At 48.8% G+C, this 17,280-nt stretch overlaps 9 protein-coding genes and 1 non-coding gene across 10 annotated transcripts; 6 read left to right on the top strand and 4 right to left on the bottom strand.

Moving 5' to 3' along the window:
* Positions 1–260: 260 nt before the first annotated feature.
* Positions 261–333, bottom strand: EI90DRAFT_t97. Its single transcript has one exon. It is a non-coding gene; the product is annotated as a tRNA-Thr (tRNA).
* A 201-nt stretch (positions 334–534) lies between these two features.
* Positions 535–2,619, top strand: EI90DRAFT_3049180 (uncharacterized protein). Its single transcript, XM_039059670.1, has 6 exons — positions 535–916; positions 973–1,205; positions 1,261–1,471; positions 1,531–2,008; positions 2,056–2,148; positions 2,250–2,619. The coding sequence occupies exons 1-5, from the start codon at positions 739–741 to the stop codon at positions 2,126–2,128; spliced, it is 1,173 nt and encodes a 390-aa protein (XP_038918433.1). The 5' UTR covers positions 535–738; the 3' UTR covers positions 2,129–2,148; positions 2,250–2,619.
* On the bottom strand, positions 2,491–4,813 carry EI90DRAFT_3280136 (actin). The gene is made up of 14 exons (XM_039066735.1): positions 4,732–4,813; positions 4,517–4,566; positions 4,427–4,463; positions 4,357–4,362; positions 4,265–4,292; positions 4,142–4,210; positions 3,489–4,085; positions 3,360–3,431; positions 3,293–3,302; positions 3,200–3,234; positions 3,047–3,146; positions 2,923–2,983; positions 2,794–2,871; positions 2,491–2,739 (listed from the first exon to the last, which is right to left on the bottom strand). Exons 2-14 carry the CDS (start codon positions 4,538–4,540, stop codon positions 2,729–2,731), a joined length of 1,128 nt encoding a protein of 375 aa, XP_038918432.1. The 5' UTR covers positions 4,541–4,566; positions 4,732–4,813; the 3' UTR covers positions 2,491–2,728.
* Positions 4,814–4,952: 139 nt separating this feature from the next.
* On the top strand, positions 4,953–6,132 carry EI90DRAFT_3144927 (uncharacterized protein; the record flags this gene model as incomplete). Its single annotated transcript, XM_039065207.1, has 5 exons — positions 4,953–4,978; positions 5,036–5,182; positions 5,235–5,558; positions 5,611–5,799; positions 5,916–6,132. The coding sequence occupies 5 exons, from the start codon at positions 4,953–4,955 to the stop codon at positions 6,130–6,132; spliced, it is 903 nt and encodes a 300-aa protein (XP_038918431.1).
* A 61-nt stretch (positions 6,133–6,193) lies between these two features.
* Positions 6,194–7,456, top strand: EI90DRAFT_3144926 (PRTase-like protein; the record flags this gene model as incomplete). The annotated part of the gene is made up of 11 exons (XM_039065206.1): positions 6,194–6,312; positions 6,362–6,414; positions 6,467–6,514; positions 6,566–6,633; positions 6,692–6,757; positions 6,811–6,849; positions 6,904–6,955; positions 7,020–7,102; positions 7,169–7,269; positions 7,329–7,365; positions 7,421–7,456. The coding sequence occupies 11 exons, from the start codon at positions 6,194–6,196 to the stop codon at positions 7,454–7,456; spliced, it is 702 nt and encodes a 233-aa protein (XP_038918430.1).
* Positions 7,457–7,727: 271 nt separating this feature from the next.
* On the top strand, positions 7,728–12,337 carry EI90DRAFT_387019 (uncharacterized protein). Its single transcript, XM_039067558.1, has 3 exons — positions 7,728–8,026; positions 8,078–11,254; positions 11,331–12,337. Exons 1-3 carry the CDS (start codon positions 7,817–7,819, stop codon positions 11,997–11,999), a joined length of 4,056 nt encoding a protein of 1,351 aa, XP_038918429.1. The 5' UTR covers positions 7,728–7,816; the 3' UTR covers positions 12,000–12,337.
* Positions 11,974–13,058, bottom strand: EI90DRAFT_384523 (cytochrome oxidase complex assembly protein 1-domain-containing protein). The gene is made up of 7 exons (XM_039067556.1): positions 12,837–13,058; positions 12,752–12,774; positions 12,550–12,693; positions 12,468–12,494; positions 12,391–12,418; positions 12,274–12,333; positions 11,974–12,215 (listed from the first exon to the last, which is right to left on the bottom strand). Exons 1-7 carry the CDS (start codon positions 12,991–12,993, stop codon positions 12,145–12,147), a joined length of 510 nt encoding a protein of 169 aa, XP_038918428.1. The 5' UTR covers positions 12,994–13,058; the 3' UTR covers positions 11,974–12,144.
* Positions 13,059–13,090: 32 nt separating this feature from the next.
* EI90DRAFT_2969934 (thioredoxin-like protein) lies at positions 13,091–15,720 on the bottom strand. Its single transcript, XM_039055671.1, has 13 exons — positions 15,367–15,720; positions 15,285–15,313; positions 15,098–15,205; positions 14,987–15,032; positions 14,698–14,925; positions 14,620–14,648; positions 14,451–14,568; positions 14,313–14,402; positions 14,156–14,258; positions 13,614–14,099; positions 13,451–13,562; positions 13,371–13,399; positions 13,091–13,318 (listed from the first exon to the last, which is right to left on the bottom strand). Exons 1-13 carry the CDS (start codon positions 15,591–15,593, stop codon positions 13,157–13,159), a joined length of 1,767 nt encoding a protein of 588 aa, XP_038918427.1. The 5' UTR covers positions 15,594–15,720; the 3' UTR covers positions 13,091–13,156.
* EI90DRAFT_2913892 (kinase binding protein CGI-121-domain-containing protein) lies at positions 15,604–16,401 on the top strand (the record flags this gene model as incomplete). The annotated part of the gene is made up of 4 exons (XM_039054512.1): positions 15,604–15,780; positions 15,837–15,959; positions 16,016–16,210; positions 16,267–16,401. The coding sequence occupies 4 exons, from the start codon at positions 15,604–15,606 to the stop codon at positions 16,399–16,401; spliced, it is 630 nt and encodes a 209-aa protein (XP_038918426.1).
* A 303-nt stretch (positions 16,402–16,704) lies between these two features.
* On the top strand, positions 16,705–17,226 carry EI90DRAFT_3049155 (uncharacterized protein). Its single transcript, XM_039059669.1, has 2 exons — positions 16,705–16,969; positions 17,022–17,226. The coding sequence occupies exons 1-2, from the start codon at positions 16,926–16,928 to the stop codon at positions 17,161–17,163; spliced, it is 186 nt and encodes a 61-aa protein (XP_038918425.1). The 5' UTR covers positions 16,705–16,925; the 3' UTR covers positions 17,164–17,226.
* The last annotated feature ends 54 nt before the right edge of the window (positions 17,227–17,280 follow it).

Below are 17,280 nucleotides of genomic sequence, written 5' to 3'. Positions count from 1 at the left end.
CCCTGAATTCATATTCAGGCCGGACTTACTGCTAATCTCCTACATGTCCACATTATGTGGTCTGAAGCAGCCGGATTTGGGTCCTTAGTGCTCTGAGCTACACCCCCTGAAACTTTGTCAGGCCGGCTAATTTAATGCTTGACTTCACGTGCCCATCTCACGTGGCAGCAACCGGATTTGGGTGTGCTCGGTGACTTCCGTAGAATGTCCACCATGTTGGAATTTGTACACATGGTCTTGGGAACCTAAATGCTAAAATATGGACATTCTGGGAGTTGAACCACAGAACCCTGCATAGGTACCAAGAGTGTGTTACCATTACACTAAATGCCCGCATTAGGCAGAGGTGGTTTCTAACAGCATCAGATTTAAAGAGCCAAGCAGGAGATCAACCATACTTCTCCAAAAATGATAGTAAGAGGTTTCCCAAATCATGTAAATTGATGACCCCGTAAGTACCAGACAGGATAGCCGCACTGCCACGTGACAACGAGGCCGCGGCGGTTGTTGGTCGTGCGCGTACAGTACAAATAACTTAAAAACACATATTTTGGCGCGTCCACAGAGCGATGTTGATCTGCTCTCAAACTACTTTCTCCCTCAGCACTTGGGACCGCTACATGACACAACAATGAAAAACAACCACGAAAACTTTGTTACAGTCACTACGTCATTCAATTCGGGACCGAAAAACTTGCAGAATTCTTCACCTTCACACCATCATCCTGCTCTAGTGCCATGTCTGAGCCTTTAGCTAAGAAGAGACGAGGAGAAGGTAATGGGGTGATCTCCAGCGAAGGGCTCAACGAAGTCCTCTCCAAAGCCATCAAGAATCATGACACGGCTTCACTTGCTCTTCTATATATTCTCGATGAGTATGACTTCAGCTTGAGTTCTTTACAAAAAATCGTTCTGGGTGTGTCCCTTCGCCTTATTAAAATATAGTTTTGGTCTCAACTCCAATTCATCTAGAGAAGAGTTTGGATGTAAGCTTTTCAGGTGTTAAGTATAACGAGATCGCTCTGTTCGTTGGACTCGACCCTTTTCGATTCCTCAAAGATATTGAAACTTTCGAGCTCCATCGCTCTCGTATCCCTACCAACCTTTTAAGATCCATTGTAGAAGACATGGATATTATGTTAAAGCAATATGGCCCTCTTTCTGCACATGAAACCGAGGAGGCCACATCCCGCTTCCTCTCTCCAGTCTGAGTGATCCCATCCTCTTCACCTGCAGAAACCTCACACCTTCACGTATCAGATATTCCACCGCCTCATTGCAGAGTTTAGCTTTACTTTCAGGAGCTTCCCAGAGTCCATCTTAGAGGGCCGTGCTACTATGAAAGGGAGAATCGAGTACTACCTCAGGGCGTTTGGCTCCGTCTCTGTTCTTATCATCCAGCTCAAGCTGAAAATCGGAAATGATAAGGAGCGTTTGGATGCTATCGCTCAAGTGATAGCCGAATGTGATGGTCAGTATTCACCTTTTTATCAAATTGTCGTCTGGTTGCCAGCTTACATGTTGTCACAGCATGCGATTGGAAAAACTCAACTGAGGGTTTCTTTGTACCTGTGTTCGGGATTCTTTGGGATGGCACCTACTTTCAATTTTTCAAGTTTGTTGGGGCTCCGAAGATTCCACATTCGTTTCTTCGAGGAGCCTTCGCCGGTGATCCTCCAATGCTTCGAAAGGGCCTCAGTCTTCCAGAGTTGATTCCCACTGTGACTACCCTTCCTTTCATCCAGTCTGTACGCTGGATAAGCGAGACAGTCTTTGACCTGCTGCTATGCGCTCACCTCTCGAGCATCGAAGCTTTCCGTGATCGATCTGTAAACAGGGGCAATGTCGCAGGGAAACGAAGGAAGAGCTCTGACAAATGGGACAATGCTGTGAATTCTGCCCGGCAGGCATTGGAACATTTTCGAGATGCTGAGAAAAAACACCAAGAAATGGACAACGCTGGTGCTGATCAAGCTGTTTCAGATGCACAAGTTTTTCTTACATCCAGGTGAGGATTATCAGCCTCTTGCGACACTCCTTCTGACCAGCTGCCAGCATAGAAGCAGTGCCCATGCTCGACGACACCAACGTACTTATCATGACCAACTGGGATGATGGGCTTGCGTGAACACGAAGATTTGACTCGCAGTATGTAGTATGATGGACTATCATGACGACTCCTTTGACCCTTTTCCTCCTTCACCCTCGTATTCTTTGTCTTCATCAATGGAATTGATTGCTTTGTTTAGTCTAATGTCCAGCTCCAACCGAACGCCAAGCACTCAACCGTTTCCTCGATTCCTCGCTCTTCAACTCAACCCACAACAGAAACTCTGTCTTCAGAGCTCGATGTCAACACTCCATTCACTAGTGATGCCTCTGAAGCATTATCGTGTCTTCAACATCGTTGCCAGGGAAGCAGGCCAAGTATTCGATAAATTCTGATTCGTATGATATTCCTTCCAATATCGCATGCGTAATCTGGCGGTGCCTCACTCTGAATAATCATTGTCAAACAAAGCTGTCTACCAGATCTTCCCAGTTTCCTCTCCACCCAGCTATGTGGGCCTTCAAAGGGGTGTTATTTAACTTTCAAACACAATCAAAATCAGATGTCATTGAAAATGCATGCAGTACTGCAGTGCCAAGTAAACTATCGACCAAGACATCGTGATGGCAGGCAACGTATAAGGACCGGACCCTTCTTTCCTCCGGCATTCTACCCTCCTCAGAAGCACTCTAAAATGGGGTAAACATGTCAGCCAGTGGACCTGGAGAGCACCTTGAACTTACTTCGGTGAACAATGCCAGGACCGGACTCGTCATACTCCTGTTTGGACACCCAGAGGTTCTGGAAGGTGCTGAGGGACGCTGCGGTGAAGCCAGTGAATCGCACGAAGCAACAAGTCGATATTGACATACCAAGAATAGAACCACCAATCCAGACAGAATACTTCCTCTCCGGGGGGGCGACGATTTTAACCTGAGTGACGACGCAGAGACATGAGCTTCAATAATTCAACTTCAAACCCAATGACGTGCTCACTCGCATGCTCGAGGGTGACAATGCAGTCAATTCCTTCTGCATACGATCTGCGATGCCAGGGTACATAGTCGTACCTCCGGAAAGAACGACGTTTCCGTAACTGCGCACAGTCGTCAGTTCTGAGTTCTATAAATCACATTAGCAAAACCTCACAGGTCACGGCGGATATCGAGATCGCATTTGTAAATCTACCGAGAAAGTGCAAGTTGGCACGCAGATGGAACAAGATGTCGCACGGATGCTCACAGAGTTGTACCTAATTGACCGTGATAGTTAAACGACAAGAAATCCAGTTCACGGCAGACGCACTCACGTGGTTTCGTGGATACCTGCAGCCTCAATGCCTAAGAACGAAGGTTGGAACAATGCCTCTGCAGCACGGAAACTGAACGGTGACTTAAACAGCCGCAGGGACCACATAGTATTAGATTTGACAGCTTACCGCTCGTTGCCGATGGTAATCACTTGTCCATCTGGGAGTTCATAACTCTTTTCCAAAGCTGAACTCTGCGACGCAGTCTGTAGTTCCTGTTCAAAATCAAGGGCAACGTAACAAAGCTTTTCCTTGATGTCCCTGACAATTTCTCGCTCTGCCGTAGTCGTGAATGCGTAACCGCGCTCCATCAGGATTTTAATCAAATAATCGGTCAAATCACGTCCAGCAAGGTCCAGACGCAGAATGGCGTGGGGGAGAGCGAAACCTTCGTAAATCGGCACAGTGTGGGTGACACCATCACCCGAGTCCAGTACAATACCAGTCGTTCGTCCAGACGCGTACAGAGATAGCACTGCTTGAATTGCAACATAGAATGCAGGGGCATTGAAAGTTTCAAACATAATTTGAGTCATCTTTTCTCGATTCGCCTTGGGGTTAAGGGGTGCCTCAGTGAGAAGGACCGGGTGCTCCTCGGGAGCGACACGCAATTCGTTGTAGAATGTGTGATGCCAAATCTTCTCCATGTCGTCCCAGTTGGTGACGATACCATGCTCGATAGGGTATTTCAAGGTGAGGATGCCCCGTTTAGATTGTGCCTCGTCCCTGGGAATATGAATGGGCGCCCAGGCCGCAAGAGAGGATTAAACATGGGTACGAACCCAACATAAGAATCCTTTTGACCCATCCCCACCATAACACCTTGATGACGAGGTCGACCAACGATCGACCTAGGGTTATATTTCTCAGGACCACGAACAAACACAACCATCATGCGCACTTACGGAAAGACGGCACGGGGGGCGTCATCACCTTTCAGATCGGAATGACGGACGTTAGAAGGTGCATGCCATTTTCGCTGCTAACACCAACATACCAGCAACTAGAGGCAGAAAACGGTATATATCAGTCAAATCCAAGAACTTGGACGCTCCTTTGACACTCACATCCTGCCTTGCACATCCCGGAGCCATTATCGATAACCTATCATCATGATCTATAAGCCAATTCGATTGAAAATTGCACAAGACGCGCACGAGAGCAGCAACTTCTTCTTCCATGACTATTGGACTAGCAGGAGATTGAGCTGTTGAGAGGTTGAGGGTAATCGTCAGTCAATCAAGACGGCAAGTTTTTAAAGGGTGAACAGGCGATGCGGCACAGTCTCTGACTGCGACAGGTAACGATCGGGGGCGCGCAGCGAACAATGAAACGAGTAGGTGGTGATTGTGAGAACAGACAAGACACTCACTGCAGCACTGCGGACTCTGGAAGAGATGATGGAAGGAAACAAAAATCGAAAATGGATCACTCCTGATTTCTGCGGAATCACGTGCTCACACGCGCGTCCTTTCACCCAAGACAACACCTTAAGTGCTGTTATCTAATAGCAGCTGGTCGGTGGTATTAGCCATATGCCTAACCTAAGCTAACCGCTAAAGCCCCCTTCTCTGGAAAGATTATTCATCACCCATGCCTCCGGAAGCAACAATGATAATGTGGGTCTTCAAATTCACAGCTCTTGTCTGATGCAAACAATCATCCGCGCGTCTAAGTGTCGACAACTCAGAATACATGCGTAATGGTGACTATGCACCGACTCGTTTTGGGGCACAATCAGATGCCGTCAGCGTGATCTTTGGTACCAAGACGCAGTCTAATCCAGAGAACACGGTCGGCGTGATGACCATGGCAGGAAAGACGTGTGTGTCTGTCATTGAATGTTCGCTATTCGCATACTCATAATTCCCCCAGACCCGAAGTCCTCGTTACCCCGACGCCAGATGTTGGCAAAATTCTCAGTGCTTTGCATGGGCTGAAGATAAACGGCGAAGCGGATATTGTCACAGGAATCCAGATAGCTCAGCTGGCGTTAAAACACCGTCAGAACAAGAATCAGAGACAGCGAATCATTGTTTTTGTTGGCTCTCCCCTGGCGGCAGATGAGAAAACGCTGATTAAGCTTGGAAAGAGGCTCAAGAAAAATAATGTCTCGATCGATATTATTTCTTTTGGGGAGGAAGAAAATGATGCCCGACTTCGGGCATTTGTTGAAGCCGTTTCAAGCAGTGACAACAGGTAGGGTGGCGGGTATCACAAATTACACCACGACACTGAGCGACATTCCAAGCCACATGCTCTCTGTTCCCTCTGGTCTCCACTTACTTTCCGACGTCATAATATCATCGCCGATTCTTTCCGGAGATAGAGGCATTCCCGGTGGGCTGGACAGTGGCGTGCCGAACAGCGCCAATGGATCTGGTCAGGATTTCGAATTTGGGGTAGATCCCAGTTTGGATCCTGAACTTGCCATGGTATGGTTCAGAGCACTGAGGATCTGTTAGCTATACTGATTGTTGACAACACAGGCCTTACGCATGTCAATGCAAGAGGAACAAGCCCGCCAGGACGCGGCAGCAGCTGCCGCAGCCGCAGGACTTCCACCGAGACACCTGCTGCGCCAGCCGCTGACGCAGATACTTTGATGGATGCTGCGGATGAGGATGAGGAAGCCTTGCTAGCACAGGCGCTGGCTTTGTCCCAAAGTGAAGATATGGAGATGGCGGATGAGGCAGACCTAGATGAAGCGGAAGCTATTGCGAGAGCAATACGCGAAAGTCATGATGAAGACGGCAGGGACAGTGCAAAATGACGTTTGTGTTTAAACTAGGGATTACGTAAGGATCAGATCCCTAATCCTATATCTGGACATTATGGCTGCGTCAGCGACCCACGTTGCTACAGCAGATCTTCCTGCTAACGTTTTTAAACTTGCGCAAACGACACAACTTGAGGCACTATACACTATCATACGCGACAAGAATACATCGAGGTGAACAATTCTGTGGTCGACAACACATGGAAGTTTACTCCTGGTTTAGGGGTGATTTCATATTTTACACCGATCGCATTATTCGCCTGTTAGTCGAAGAAGGTTCTTGAAGTCATTTGTGACCCCCAACCAATCTCTGAAGCATCGGTAGCAGGTCTTAACCATCTTCCCGTGATCCCAAAGACGATTGAGACGCCTACTGGTGAGCACAATAGGGAGTGTGAATGACCAGGTTCAGTCCCATGCCTTTAAGGTGTCAAATACGAGGGAGTTGGATTTGAGGGGCGAATATGTGGTGTTTCCATTCTTCGCGCAGGGGAAGTACGTGCATGCCCTCTGGAAGTTTGCTAGCACATTTTGACCATCCTCATGTCCACAGGCCATGGAGGCTGGCTTGCGGGAAGTATGCCGGAGTGTACGCATTGGGAAAATTCTGATTCAGAGGGTAAGTCCTTTATTTCCGATGAGTGACTTAACCCTCAGGAGTTCTTCCGGAAGGATGAGGAGACAGCTCAGGCAAAGTTATTCTATTCTAAGGTTTGCACTACACTTTCGAGCAACCCTTTGGTCAAACAACTACTGTACAAATAGCTACCACCAGATATCGCATCAAGATACGTCCTCCTTCTCGACCCAATGCTCGGTAGGCAGGCCCGTTTTGCGGGGCAGGTCCCCTGTGTCTTTTGCTGATGAGGATGTCCTTTCAGCAACGGGGGGAAGCGCGGTCAAGGCGGTCGAAGTCTTAAAGGAACATGGTGTTCCAGAGAACAGGATTATCTTTATCAATCTAGTGAGTTACCACACCTGTTTTCACCTGCATGGATGGACGACGTGCCTCCCTCTACGATAAATGCAGATTGCCTCGCCGCAAGGGCTTTCTGCTTTTTGTCAAAAGTTCCCTCAGCTGAGAGTCGTCACAGGGTGGATTGACCAAGGATTGAACGAAAAGGCCTATATGTGAGTCGTGATCCTCGCAAAGACGCTGTATGCCGAAACCGCTCATTCGACAAACATAGCATCCCAGGATTGGGCGATTTTGGAGAGAGAAGGTCTGTGAGAATCTCGAGATACGATGAATTCTACATCCAATCAATTTTTCCGGCAACAGGTACACCATGTAATGCGGGGTTTCCCGGAGGCATGATTCAATCGCGGACGACATCGGGGATGGTCAGATGTATGTATTGGGCCGCCAGGATATGCAATTACAACGGCAGAATACAATGAGGCAGGTAACCAGCCTCTCAGGGCTAGCCGTGCACCAATACAAATGCCAAAGGACAACAACGAGGAGTTGGCAGAACGCGCGGGCGAGATGTAAACAGGTTACAAGCATGAGCTTACGAAGATCTGCAAGAAGAAGGTCGTACCTACGCAAAACCCTGTAAGAGTGATGTGGCGGTGCTAGATAGACATGTGACAGGAAAAGCCTGGGACTTTTCGTCCGTGCCGAAAGCTACGCAAACCAACGCCAGCCCGCGCTCCAAGCGCTGTCATACTCGACATGTTCCCGAAATCCCTCTTCTATGGATCGAGGGCCGCCACCCACATTCATCTGGGAGCCAACAACTCATTCAGAAATGTCCTCCAACTTCAGACCGTGCCTCTTGGACCTTCTGCACCCAGCAGTGGCTCAATACTAAGCCTTCCGGGTGCCGCTAGCTCTAGCTGGGGTACTGGTGGTAGTCAGTATTCGGCCTATCAAGGCTACACCGTATGTGGGTCTCTCAAATTGTCTGAGCTGCCAGCTGAGCGCGTCTGGTAGGGTGTTGGCAGAGCTATCACTCAGGCAAATTCGTCTTCCACCGGGGATGGAAGTAGAGATCAGTTGGACGATTCCGAGGACCGCCCAATCTCCCAATTGAATCTGCGCCACCGTTTCGGACGATCCACCCGCCTTTTCCCACCAAGGTCCAGAAGCAGGAGCATTTCCCTAATATTGGATCGCCCGTATCGCCCAAATGACATCTCTTTTCCGCTGTCCCAAAATCAACACCGGCTTCAGCATACAATTATTTCCTCCTCATCGCGCGTGGACTCCTCACTCGGAACCGCTGAGGCGTCCATCCATGGCGGGCATTCGCACTGGCACGATTCGTCGGTGGCATCCACCGCAGAGCCGCCCCCCTCCCTGGGGACTATGCCGATACAATTTACCCATGAGCCCCCTGAAGCTTCTTCGGAAAGATTTTCTCGCAGAAACCACTCCGACAAACCAAAGGATCCGAATCATGCGATTGAGACCTCAATAGAAGCGGCGTTGCAAGCTCGTGATTACCCTCAGCTGCTTTCTCTTGTGGACAAGCACGGTCTCCGCCACGAGGCACCCAATAACTCGGATGCACCCAGCGCTTCAGTCTTTAATCAAGTCCTTATCGCTCTCGCCAAAGCAAGACCCCCTGGTGAGCCATTGGCTACATTGCTACAAGTATACAATGCTGCATTATCCAGAAATGTCGTCCCCGGGATTAAAACATATCACGTTTTAATCGAGGCCCTTGTCGATAGGGATGCCGAAATACAAGGTGCCTTGTCCCGAATTGAGGTTTCATTGCGTTATCACAGCCTCGGTCTCGGCTGGGATGGGCAGGATTTGGTCTCCCTTCGCGAGCTCTACCTCACAGAACGTGCATATGAGTCAGCGGTGGCCTTGCTTGACGCAGTGGAGCTCTTCCAAGATGGAGCAATACCCGCATGGACGATTTCGCGCCTAATCAAATGTTCAGCTTTGCGAGGGGACGTCGAAACTGCACGTCGGCTTTTCCCAGCAATTGACAAACATGCTGCTACACCCGATACGCGTCTCTATGCAGCAATGATTGACGTTTACAAGCGGGCGGGTGACTTAACTGGGGCAGAAAAAGTGTATCAGGGATTTTTGAACCAACTGGGTGCTACCGTCAAATCGGCCCAACGTGACACTCGGGTCCAAGACCGGATGATACAGGCCTACATCGAACTTGGCCAACCTGAGAAGGGCCTCGAACTCCTTGGTTACTTAATGGACCATGGATCCCTCGATGCCCACCCGCCTCTCCCCACTCAGCACACATTTTGTCGCATCATTGAAGCCTTCAGCGCCATTGGAGATGCCGACTCGGCCCTCAAGTGGTATAACCGACTAGCACAGCAAAAACCTGATCCTTTCATGAAGTCACTTAGCATCCGAGTCACTCCTGACATGTGGTTCAGCCTTTTCAAAGTGCTATCCCTTAACCGTTCCTCAGAAGATGTCAATGCTTTGATTCGCGATTTGCTTCGAAACATGCCGTTCACCGAGAAAGTGATCCTAAACCACGATTACTGTAACCTTTGGCTAGGATTGAACCTCCGTTACCTTCAAACAGCATCATCAGAAGCTCGCCGTCCCACTCTCGAACGTCTTGCGGAATACCTTCCATATATTATAGAACACCATTTCAACGGAATGCTATGCGGCGACACCCCACACTTGATCACCAAGCTTGCCGATATCGCCGTTGATGATGGTCTTCTGATGGAAGCAATTCTGTTAATCCGCCCGGTTGTGATGACCAAGGCGCAAGCAGTCGCCAAAGTCTCAGCACACGAAACCCATGACACATTCACCATGCAGCGTTGGACTCGAGATTTCTTTACCAAGCTTCTTTCTGCTGCTGCGACCGACGTCGATCCCGCGGTCGCTTTTCGTGTAGCCCTTGAATCAGGCCACTTAGTCCGTCAGATTGGTGGAGGTAATTATGGCGCTGGCGATCTTGTCATTGACCTTTATTCTCGTGCTATGCCCGATCCTACGAAATTTTCACCCCAAAACTGGGAATACATCGCGAATACCTTCTGCGACGTTGAATTGCGACGATTCGAGGATGCCTCATCGCAACCCCTCAATTTCCAGCGGTTGGTTGCCGACATGTCAATTGTTGCTCAGGAGAACCTTTCATTGGTTAACATTCAGCGCTTGGTGGAGACCCTTCGAACAACAAGGGGGTGGGACACGGCTCACGGCGTGCTCTCGCCCCTAGGCGAATTCGGATTGTCGCACCTTGGTACCCTCAACCCTGCCTCAAGTCCTGCGGTATGTGACCCCGCCATTGAAGCGCCTCAATGCTACCCGATCCCGATGGCTAGTACCGCACCCCAAGTAGCTCGTATTGACGCTGCGCACTCGCGGTTTGTCGACGAGCATTACTCCAATCCGTTTGTCAAATCAGCTGTTGCAACACCTCTGCAGTGTTTCGACAGATTCGAGCAGGGTGCTGCGATAGGGATTTACCCGTACCCTACAGTACTCGGACACCTCATCAACGCACTTGGCCGTATGGGTGAAGTTGACAAAGTACAACGAATCTATGCTGCCGCCCAAGTCATCCTGCAAACCCTTGAGTATGAGCCGAATACTCAGACATCGGGGTGGTTTATCATAGAGGATCAGATGATTGCAGCGCTTGCTCATTCAGGGAACATGGAGGCTGCCAATGTCCACCGACTCCGTATTTTGCAGCATGGTGGTGCACCGTCTGCTGACTCCTACGGGGCACTGATCGCAGCTGTCAAAGATACTTCTGACGATTCTTCAATGGCTCAAGTGCTGTTCGAAGAGTCGATGCAACTCGGAGTGACACCAAATATCTACCTCTACAACACAATGATCTCGAAATTGGCGAAGGCGCGCAAAACCGATTATGCTCTCGAATTGTTCTACCAAATGCCGCACGTTGGGATTCGACCAACGGCAGTCACTTTTGCAGCCGTCATTGGTGCCTGTTGTCGCGTGGGCGATGAAGAATCAGCTGTATATCTCTTCGAGCAGATGATCAAACAACCTAGATATCAACCGCGAGTCCCAGTTTACAACAGCATGATACAATTTTTCGTTCATCATAAGAAGGATAAAACCAACGCCTTGCATTATCATCGCATGCTACTGGATGCCGGTCTTGAGCCCACCGCTCACACTTATAAGGTAAGAATTGTTCAAAATGCAGCCGCCAGCGTGGTGACCTTTCCAGCTTCTGTTGGACGTTCATGGCTCCATTGAGCCTGTCGATGTAGCACAAGTCGAATTAATCTTCGCGGAAATGCGTAGCAAAATCGTCCCTCAAGGTACCCATTGGGCATCAATCATCGGCGTGTACGGTACTGGATTACGTGATCTTGACCGGGCGCTGTCATTATTCGACAGTATTGGCCGGTCCGAATGTCGAATTGATGCAGTAATCTACGAGTCCCTTTTCAATGCCCTCTTCCTGAACAATCGGTTGGATCTCGTGCCCAAGTATCGCCAGCGAATGGAAGAGGATGGCGTCCATATGACAGCATATGTTGCCAATGTATTGATTCGTGGATACGCACAAGCAGGGCAAATTCAAAGAGCCCGTGACATCTTCGAGTCTCTTGCTGACTCGCCTGTGGGGGTAGCGGCTCCTCATAACCACTCGCCAGTCCGTAACTCACTGGAGCGTGTGCCCCTCGACGCCCCAGTTTACCGAGAGGTTCGTTTTCAGGTTTCATTGTCAACAAATCAACTGCCTAATCCTCACTACACCAATCAGCCATCTTCTTGGGAATCTATGATCATCATGGAAATTGAATTCGGGGAACCATCGTACGCAGAGTTATTAATGGATCGTTTTGCTGCTAGGTATAGCCCAAGCTCGTCGGATCGAACTTCGCTAACTTGGTCTGCAGAATGTTTCCTCCAGCTGTAACGAACCGTGTCCGATCTATTTTGATGGATTATAGAGCCAGGGACCGTTAAAGCGCGAGGACTTCAACAACCCCTTCTTATATTTAAGTTTAATATAAGCACGCCCCTCATTACATAACCCCATATGCAGTCACGCAGCCACATCTTCATGCATCATGTACATTAGCATCCTTCAGTTGCACGATCTCTCCATTGTCACAAATAATTTTGAATCGCACTGAGAAATACCAGGGGTCAGATTGTCAAGAAAAGGTACTGGTGGTTCCCAACTTAACATATGGTGAAGGGCTGTCCCTTCATTTTCCTGATGCTGGAAAAATAAACCGTCCCATCCCCTTAAACATAACAAGATTAGGGCTTGTGCAATGCTGCGAAACGTGTGCGGCGCATACCCTCAGAACCTTGTACGCCAAAGCTGATCTAATAAAAATCCATAAACACAGATGCAAACATCTAGCCATTCACGTACGTCAACCTTCCCTTGTAGGAGGTTGATCTAGCAAGGGCTCAACAGATGACAGAAATCCACCGATTGTGAAATAAAAACGCACAGTCCCGAACACATACGGCTGGTTCAGAATATACCAGTGAGGCTTCATGCTGATCTTTCGTCCAACGTTCGCCTCCAGAAGGGGATCATCGGAAGTTTGCAAGACATGCATGATCTGACGGACAACTGAGCTAGCGATGCGCTCCTGGTTGAAAGCATGAAGTGTGAACGCAGTCCACACTGAGATCAACGCAACCCCAAACCCTGCGTAGCGCAAAAACCGAGGCTATCAAAGGGAAGCAAATTCTCCTGAGTGATGGAAAACCATGAGACATCAGTCCCTTCCCTTCAGATCAGGTAACTCCCGTTCTGGCGTTTGGCGAGAGTGGATGGCCTTGGGACGGGAGCACCCACGGGGAGGCCCCGGTGTCTTCCTGGAAAATCGGCAAAAAAACGATGTCCGATGACCTGATGCGGAGGCCCACACGCAACGATGGAAGGCCATGCAAACGTCAATTCGAAGTCCACAGATGCGGCAGTCACCGAGACGATAAAGCTATTTCAGCTCCCATTAGTTTTGACAGGAGTCTACAATGGTATATCACCACTCATAGCGTCCATGTCATTTGGTATGTCGTATGGATGCACATCATCTACAAAACAGTGTACTAGTCTAATCGAGAATTACCTTTATCTTTCCTGTATTTCAAGACTGGCCGAACAACTCCTCTGCGTAGATAAACATATATAATAAACAGAATGCACGAACTCGAAATTGCAACCAAAAATGTGCGGAGGGTGATCAGAGGGGTCAGGCTTTCTTGTGTGGACTATAACACAGGTCAACGATGTTCACGCAGATGTTCGCCCAATGCAACTCACCCGAAGCAATCGCTCGAACACATTTTCACCTGAAAAGGAAGGTGTGATAAGTACACACTGCCTCGAAGAATGCCACTAACTGTGTTTTGCTAGCAATTTGCCAGAGAAGACTTCATTCAGGGCGCGCACGAGTTTGTCATTTTGCAATTCCAATGGCTGATTTGAACCATTCACGTCGTAATAAATCAGTTGCTAAAGAATATCATAAGGGCCAAACGTGAGGAAAAGGAATCACAGCCGCACCTTGTGATTCGTTATCACGACCAACGGTGTTTTGTCTTGCTGGAAACCATACATACGACGTAGCCAAGAATCCCATCTATCGACATCCATCCAAACGAAGAATGTAGGATGGGAGTGGGATTGAGTCTTCCAAGTGTTGCTAAGCTCCAAAAGCAACTGTTCTGTTGCTGGTCCCTGCGACCTATGTACAGCGACCAGTAAAACGTGTTGGACTGTATCGGCACGCATCACATCTTGAAAATTCCCCGATGTGAGCTCAAAGGCACTAGGGAACCGGCGATTGGTCATCCACAATTGCAACGCATCTGGTATGATAAGTGCAGTGAGATCTAGTCTGTCGGCTGGTCTGCTGATGAAATCCCTAAAAAGGAAGAGGTGCGATCCTTTGCCGGCATCAATCGAAAATCGACGGAAGGCCTGCGGGCTCTCCACCAAATATACAGGTGGTCCTCCCAACTGAGACCGCGCCGCCTCCAAGACGATTGACTACACAGAAGCCTTAGACTGGAGAACTGGGAACCAGGAGCAAAGAACACACGCACATATTCCTTTTCGGATGAGACAGGGGACTTGAAGTAGGCGAAAACGACAGGCTCTTTTTTAACAGCATCTTCCAAAGCGTCCAGCTCGAGTCGCGTCAACCCGCTGCAGGGAATTATTAAAGCCACGATGCAAACGTCAGTAATCATTACCTCTTACCGTGCTGTAGTAACTGCTCTTACAATCCAACTTTCGAGATCGGTCAAACTTCTACTATCGCGATACGTGACCTTTTTCCCATTCTGATAGCTGATAATGAAAGTCAGCCGATGTGGGAAAACCTCACAACAATCTCACAGGAAAAGGGTCGGGTAGCCCTCAACATCCTCTCGGTTGCATAGGCTTGCATTATCATCGCAATTAACCTCCGCTATGGTGATGACACCTTTCATATGGCTCGCAAGTTGGTCCCACACTGTAGCACAGGGATGTTCGATAATGCAATATCACATATAAGATGCGTTACCTGGGGCTAACTTGTTACAATGACCACACCTGCGAAGTAAATTAGAGAACGTGAGACGCAGACCACCAGGACACACACCAAGGAGCAAACATCTTTACAAAAAGTGGTCCTTCACTTATTGCAGCATCGAAAGACTGCGAGTCCAGTCGAGAAACGTTCCCCAGCTCGTTAGGAACGCGGATTGGAGTGCCAACGTTTTTGATATTTCTTCTCGAAAACTCTTGTACTTGCCGATCTATGTATGCCGAAAGCTCTTCCGCGGCGGTATCTGCTTTGTACACTTCCACCAGCTCACCGTCTCTATACCTGAATGAATGGTTGAAGCATTTGTCACTAGAGAAGAACAAGCAGCTGAATCTGGACGTACAGAGACAATTGGGGATAGTATTCCACATCCATCGCATGACAAAGATCTGGGGGGCGCCATTGAAGGTGTTGGAAAACTGCTCGAGGGCGGTCCGTCGTCGCAAGCACACACCTCCATTGGCAATGCAATCAACCTGAGCCATGTTAAACCCAAAGGCCCTATAAGAGGCCTTGTCCGAGACCATTTGCTCCCAAGTAGGACGGAAACGTTTGCAATGCACTATGATTCAAACCACACACCACACACAGAGAACATCATTCAGGTCAAGTGTTAGGGCAGGGGTGGGCCTGGCACACACCGCAATGTGGACTGAAGAATTCGATAAACCTGTGATTAGGTATGAATCAGCAGAGGTAGGCGGAGTGATTTATATGACAAACCACAGGCCTCGAGAGGTAGAGGTTCGAAAATCTCTTTCATTGAGTGAAAACAACTCGTCCTTGGACTCAACGGGTGCGGCTGACGACAGGCAGAGCGCTGCGAATAAGCAGCTAAACGTCGATAACCAAGAAAGCATGAAAGGGATAGAAGAAATTAAATTTGTTATTTTCTGAAAGTGTAAGCAGAGCACCGCAAATAAATGCAACACATAACCCAATTCAATCATCCATTCGTCAATGGCGGCGCAATCCTGGGCGTATCCAGGACTCGCCCATGTACATGTGTGTCTCTTTACCAACGTCAAGAATTCTAGCGCGATAAGAGCTCGCCTGGTCAGCGCGGCATCTACGCCTGGCGAAGCAGGCGACGTGGAAAGGGCCGCCGTTAATTTTGCGTTTATAGACGCCGCCCCCGTCAGCTTGAACATCCACTCCCAATCAAGTTTGTACTGAAGCATGGAACGTCTCAGATCATAGACTCGCTTCACTTGCAGACCGCAGTGCTTCATGCCATCCTTTCATTCCAAAGTAACCAACTTCGAACCAAGAGCGTTCATTCTGAAATCCTGTTTGCTCTGAACCCGAGCAACAACGTGCGTACCTGTCTTGGGACCCGACCAACCGTCCCCTACATTATATACATATGCAGATCACGGAATCAATCAGGCGATTCGGCATTAGTAATTCGACGACGTCGATTATTCTTGTCAGAGTGGAGAATTGGACGTCTGGTCCTTCTCGCCAGGACGACGGTTTATATGAGAGCATGAGATCCATAGTTCAGGGTGACGTGCTTCCTTTGACCCATCTAAGCGACATCACAGATTGGGGATTGGTATCGAAGGTCAGCCCCCCGCACTATCAAGCATGCGAGCCACCTTGACAGACGATGACACACAGTATTACAAGATCAATCAGTCCTACCTTCCACCAAGCTCCCTTGGGAATAGCCCAACATATATCAAAAGCATTGCGGACACCAAACGAGTACGAGAGATTGTCATAAGCACTGTAGCGACAAAAATGGTGATGTAAGAATTCTGCGCCATCGATGTGTTATATGTAGTCGTGTTATAACTTAAGCCAAACGATTCCGGTGGAGGACGTTTGAGTTCTGTCCCATGAGCTCGTATAAAAGTCATCGCTCGTCGTGGGAATCCAGGGACAGACCAAGGCTGACAGTGAAACAACTATAATCATCGAAACCCCCAACCGCCAGCACTCCCAACTGTAATGCCCACACCACTGAGGGGGGCCAACCACTCTCCCCAAAACACTGTTGCGCCTCCAACAAACACTGAGAGATCCTCAGAAACAGCTGATGGACCTCTCGGAACACTGCAATCAAGTCTCCGAAGTCTCACGTACTCGCTACTCGAACTCTCTGTGTGTGCTCAGGACGTCCAACCCCCTCAACCTGAGGATGACCCAAATGGCCGAGTGGCAATGAAAATGTGAGACCCCAGAAATTTCAAGGACGGCCACACGATTCACGTCTGAGCTCATTCACTTTGCAACGCAGATCCGATATCATTACACAATTCAAGCAACTGGACGCAATGAAAGATGTTTTGTCGAGTCGAATTCCTATGCAAGTTTTGCGGTGAGGTAGTCATACATAGCTTGATGGAAACATGATCGCTCACTGAACACAGAGACGTTGACTTGAATCGAAATCCGCATCTCGTTACCAAAGAACGGATTGAGCGTGCAGCGGCAGAAAATCAGTTCATCAAGGGGAAATTAGCAGCCATCGAGGTGAGTGATACGACAAATGATTTTGCTGTCTGGGACTAACTTGAAGCGACGCAAAGTCGTATCGGGATCTACTCGGCGCAGCGTTGAAAGATACATTTGAGGAACTTGGGCCTATTTTGGACGCAACCAGTGATCCCAGTGCATATATAGGTTGAT

Source organism: Cantharellus anzutake (genome assembly GCF_015039405.1).
Source record: "Cantharellus anzutake strain C23 chromosome Unknown EI90scaffold_14, whole genome shotgun sequence".
NCBI lineage: Eukaryota > Fungi > Basidiomycota > Agaricomycetes > Cantharellales > Hydnaceae > Cantharellus > Cantharellus anzutake.
This window is presented reverse-complemented; position numbering and strand designations above follow the sequence as displayed.

Bases quoted from the DNA above. Each gene is read 5' to 3' on its own strand.
- EI90DRAFT_387019 (XM_039067558.1), top strand. From the start codon at position 7,817: ATGTTCCCGAAATCCCTCTTCTATGGATCGAGGGCCGCCACCCACATT. The intron at 8,027-8,077 runs GTATGTGGGTCT...CGCGTCTGGTAG, and splicing joins CGGCCTATCAAGGCTACACC to GGTGTTGGCAGAGCTATCAC. The intron at 11,255-11,330 runs GTAAGAATTGTT...GGCTCCATTGAG, and splicing joins CCACCGCTCACACTTATAAG to CCTGTCGATGTAGCACAAGT.
- EI90DRAFT_3049180 (XM_039059670.1), top strand. From the start codon at position 739: ATGTCTGAGCCTTTAGCTAAGAAGAGACGAGGAGAAGGTAATGGGGTG. The intron at 917-972 runs GTGTGTCCCTTC...CAATTCATCTAG, and splicing joins TTTACAAAAAATCGTTCTGG to AGAAGAGTTTGGATGTAAGC. The intron at 1,472-1,530 runs GTCAGTATTCAC...ATGTTGTCACAG, and splicing joins AGTGATAGCCGAATGTGATG to CATGCGATTGGAAAAACTCA.
- EI90DRAFT_384523 (XM_039067556.1), bottom strand. From the start codon at position 12,993: ATGGCCTTCCATCGTTGCGTGTGGGCCTCCGCATCAGGTCATCGGACA. The intron at 12,694-12,751 runs GTTTGGGGTTGC...GCTTTCAACCAG, and splicing joins CGGTTTTTGCGCTACGCAGG to GAGCGCATCGCTAGCTCAGT. The intron at 12,419-12,467 runs GTACGTGAATGG...GATTTTTATTAG, and splicing joins TCCTACAAGGGAAGGTTGAC to ATCAGCTTTGGCGTACAAGG.
- EI90DRAFT_2969934 (XM_039055671.1), bottom strand. From the start codon at position 15,593: ATGATTGAATTGGGTTATGTGTTGCATTTATTTGCGGTGCTCTGCTTA. The intron at 14,926-14,986 runs GTACGTCCAGAT...CCATTCATTCAG, and splicing joins TACTATCCCCAATTGTCTCT to GTATAGAGACGGTGAGCTGG. The intron at 14,100-14,155 runs GTGCGTGTGTTC...GCTTCTGTGTAG, and splicing joins TCTCATCCGAAAAGGAATAT to TCAATCGTCTTGGAGGCGGC.
- EI90DRAFT_3049155 (XM_039059669.1), top strand. From the start codon at position 16,926: ATGAAAGATGTTTTGTCGAGTCGAATTCCTATGCAAGTTTTGCG. The intron at 16,970-17,021 runs GTGAGGTAGTCA...CACTGAACACAG, and splicing joins ATTCCTATGCAAGTTTTGCG to AGACGTTGACTTGAATCGAA.
- EI90DRAFT_3280136 (XM_039066735.1), bottom strand. From the start codon at position 4,540: ATGGAAGAAGAAGTTGCTGCTCTC. The intron at 3,432-3,488 runs GTAAGCTGTCAA...GTCACCGTTCAG, and splicing joins ATTACCATCGGCAACGAGCG to TTTCCGTGCTGCAGAGGCAT. The intron at 2,872-2,922 runs GTATGTCAATAT...GCTTCACCGCAG, and splicing joins GATTGGTGGTTCTATTCTTG to CGTCCCTCAGCACCTTCCAG.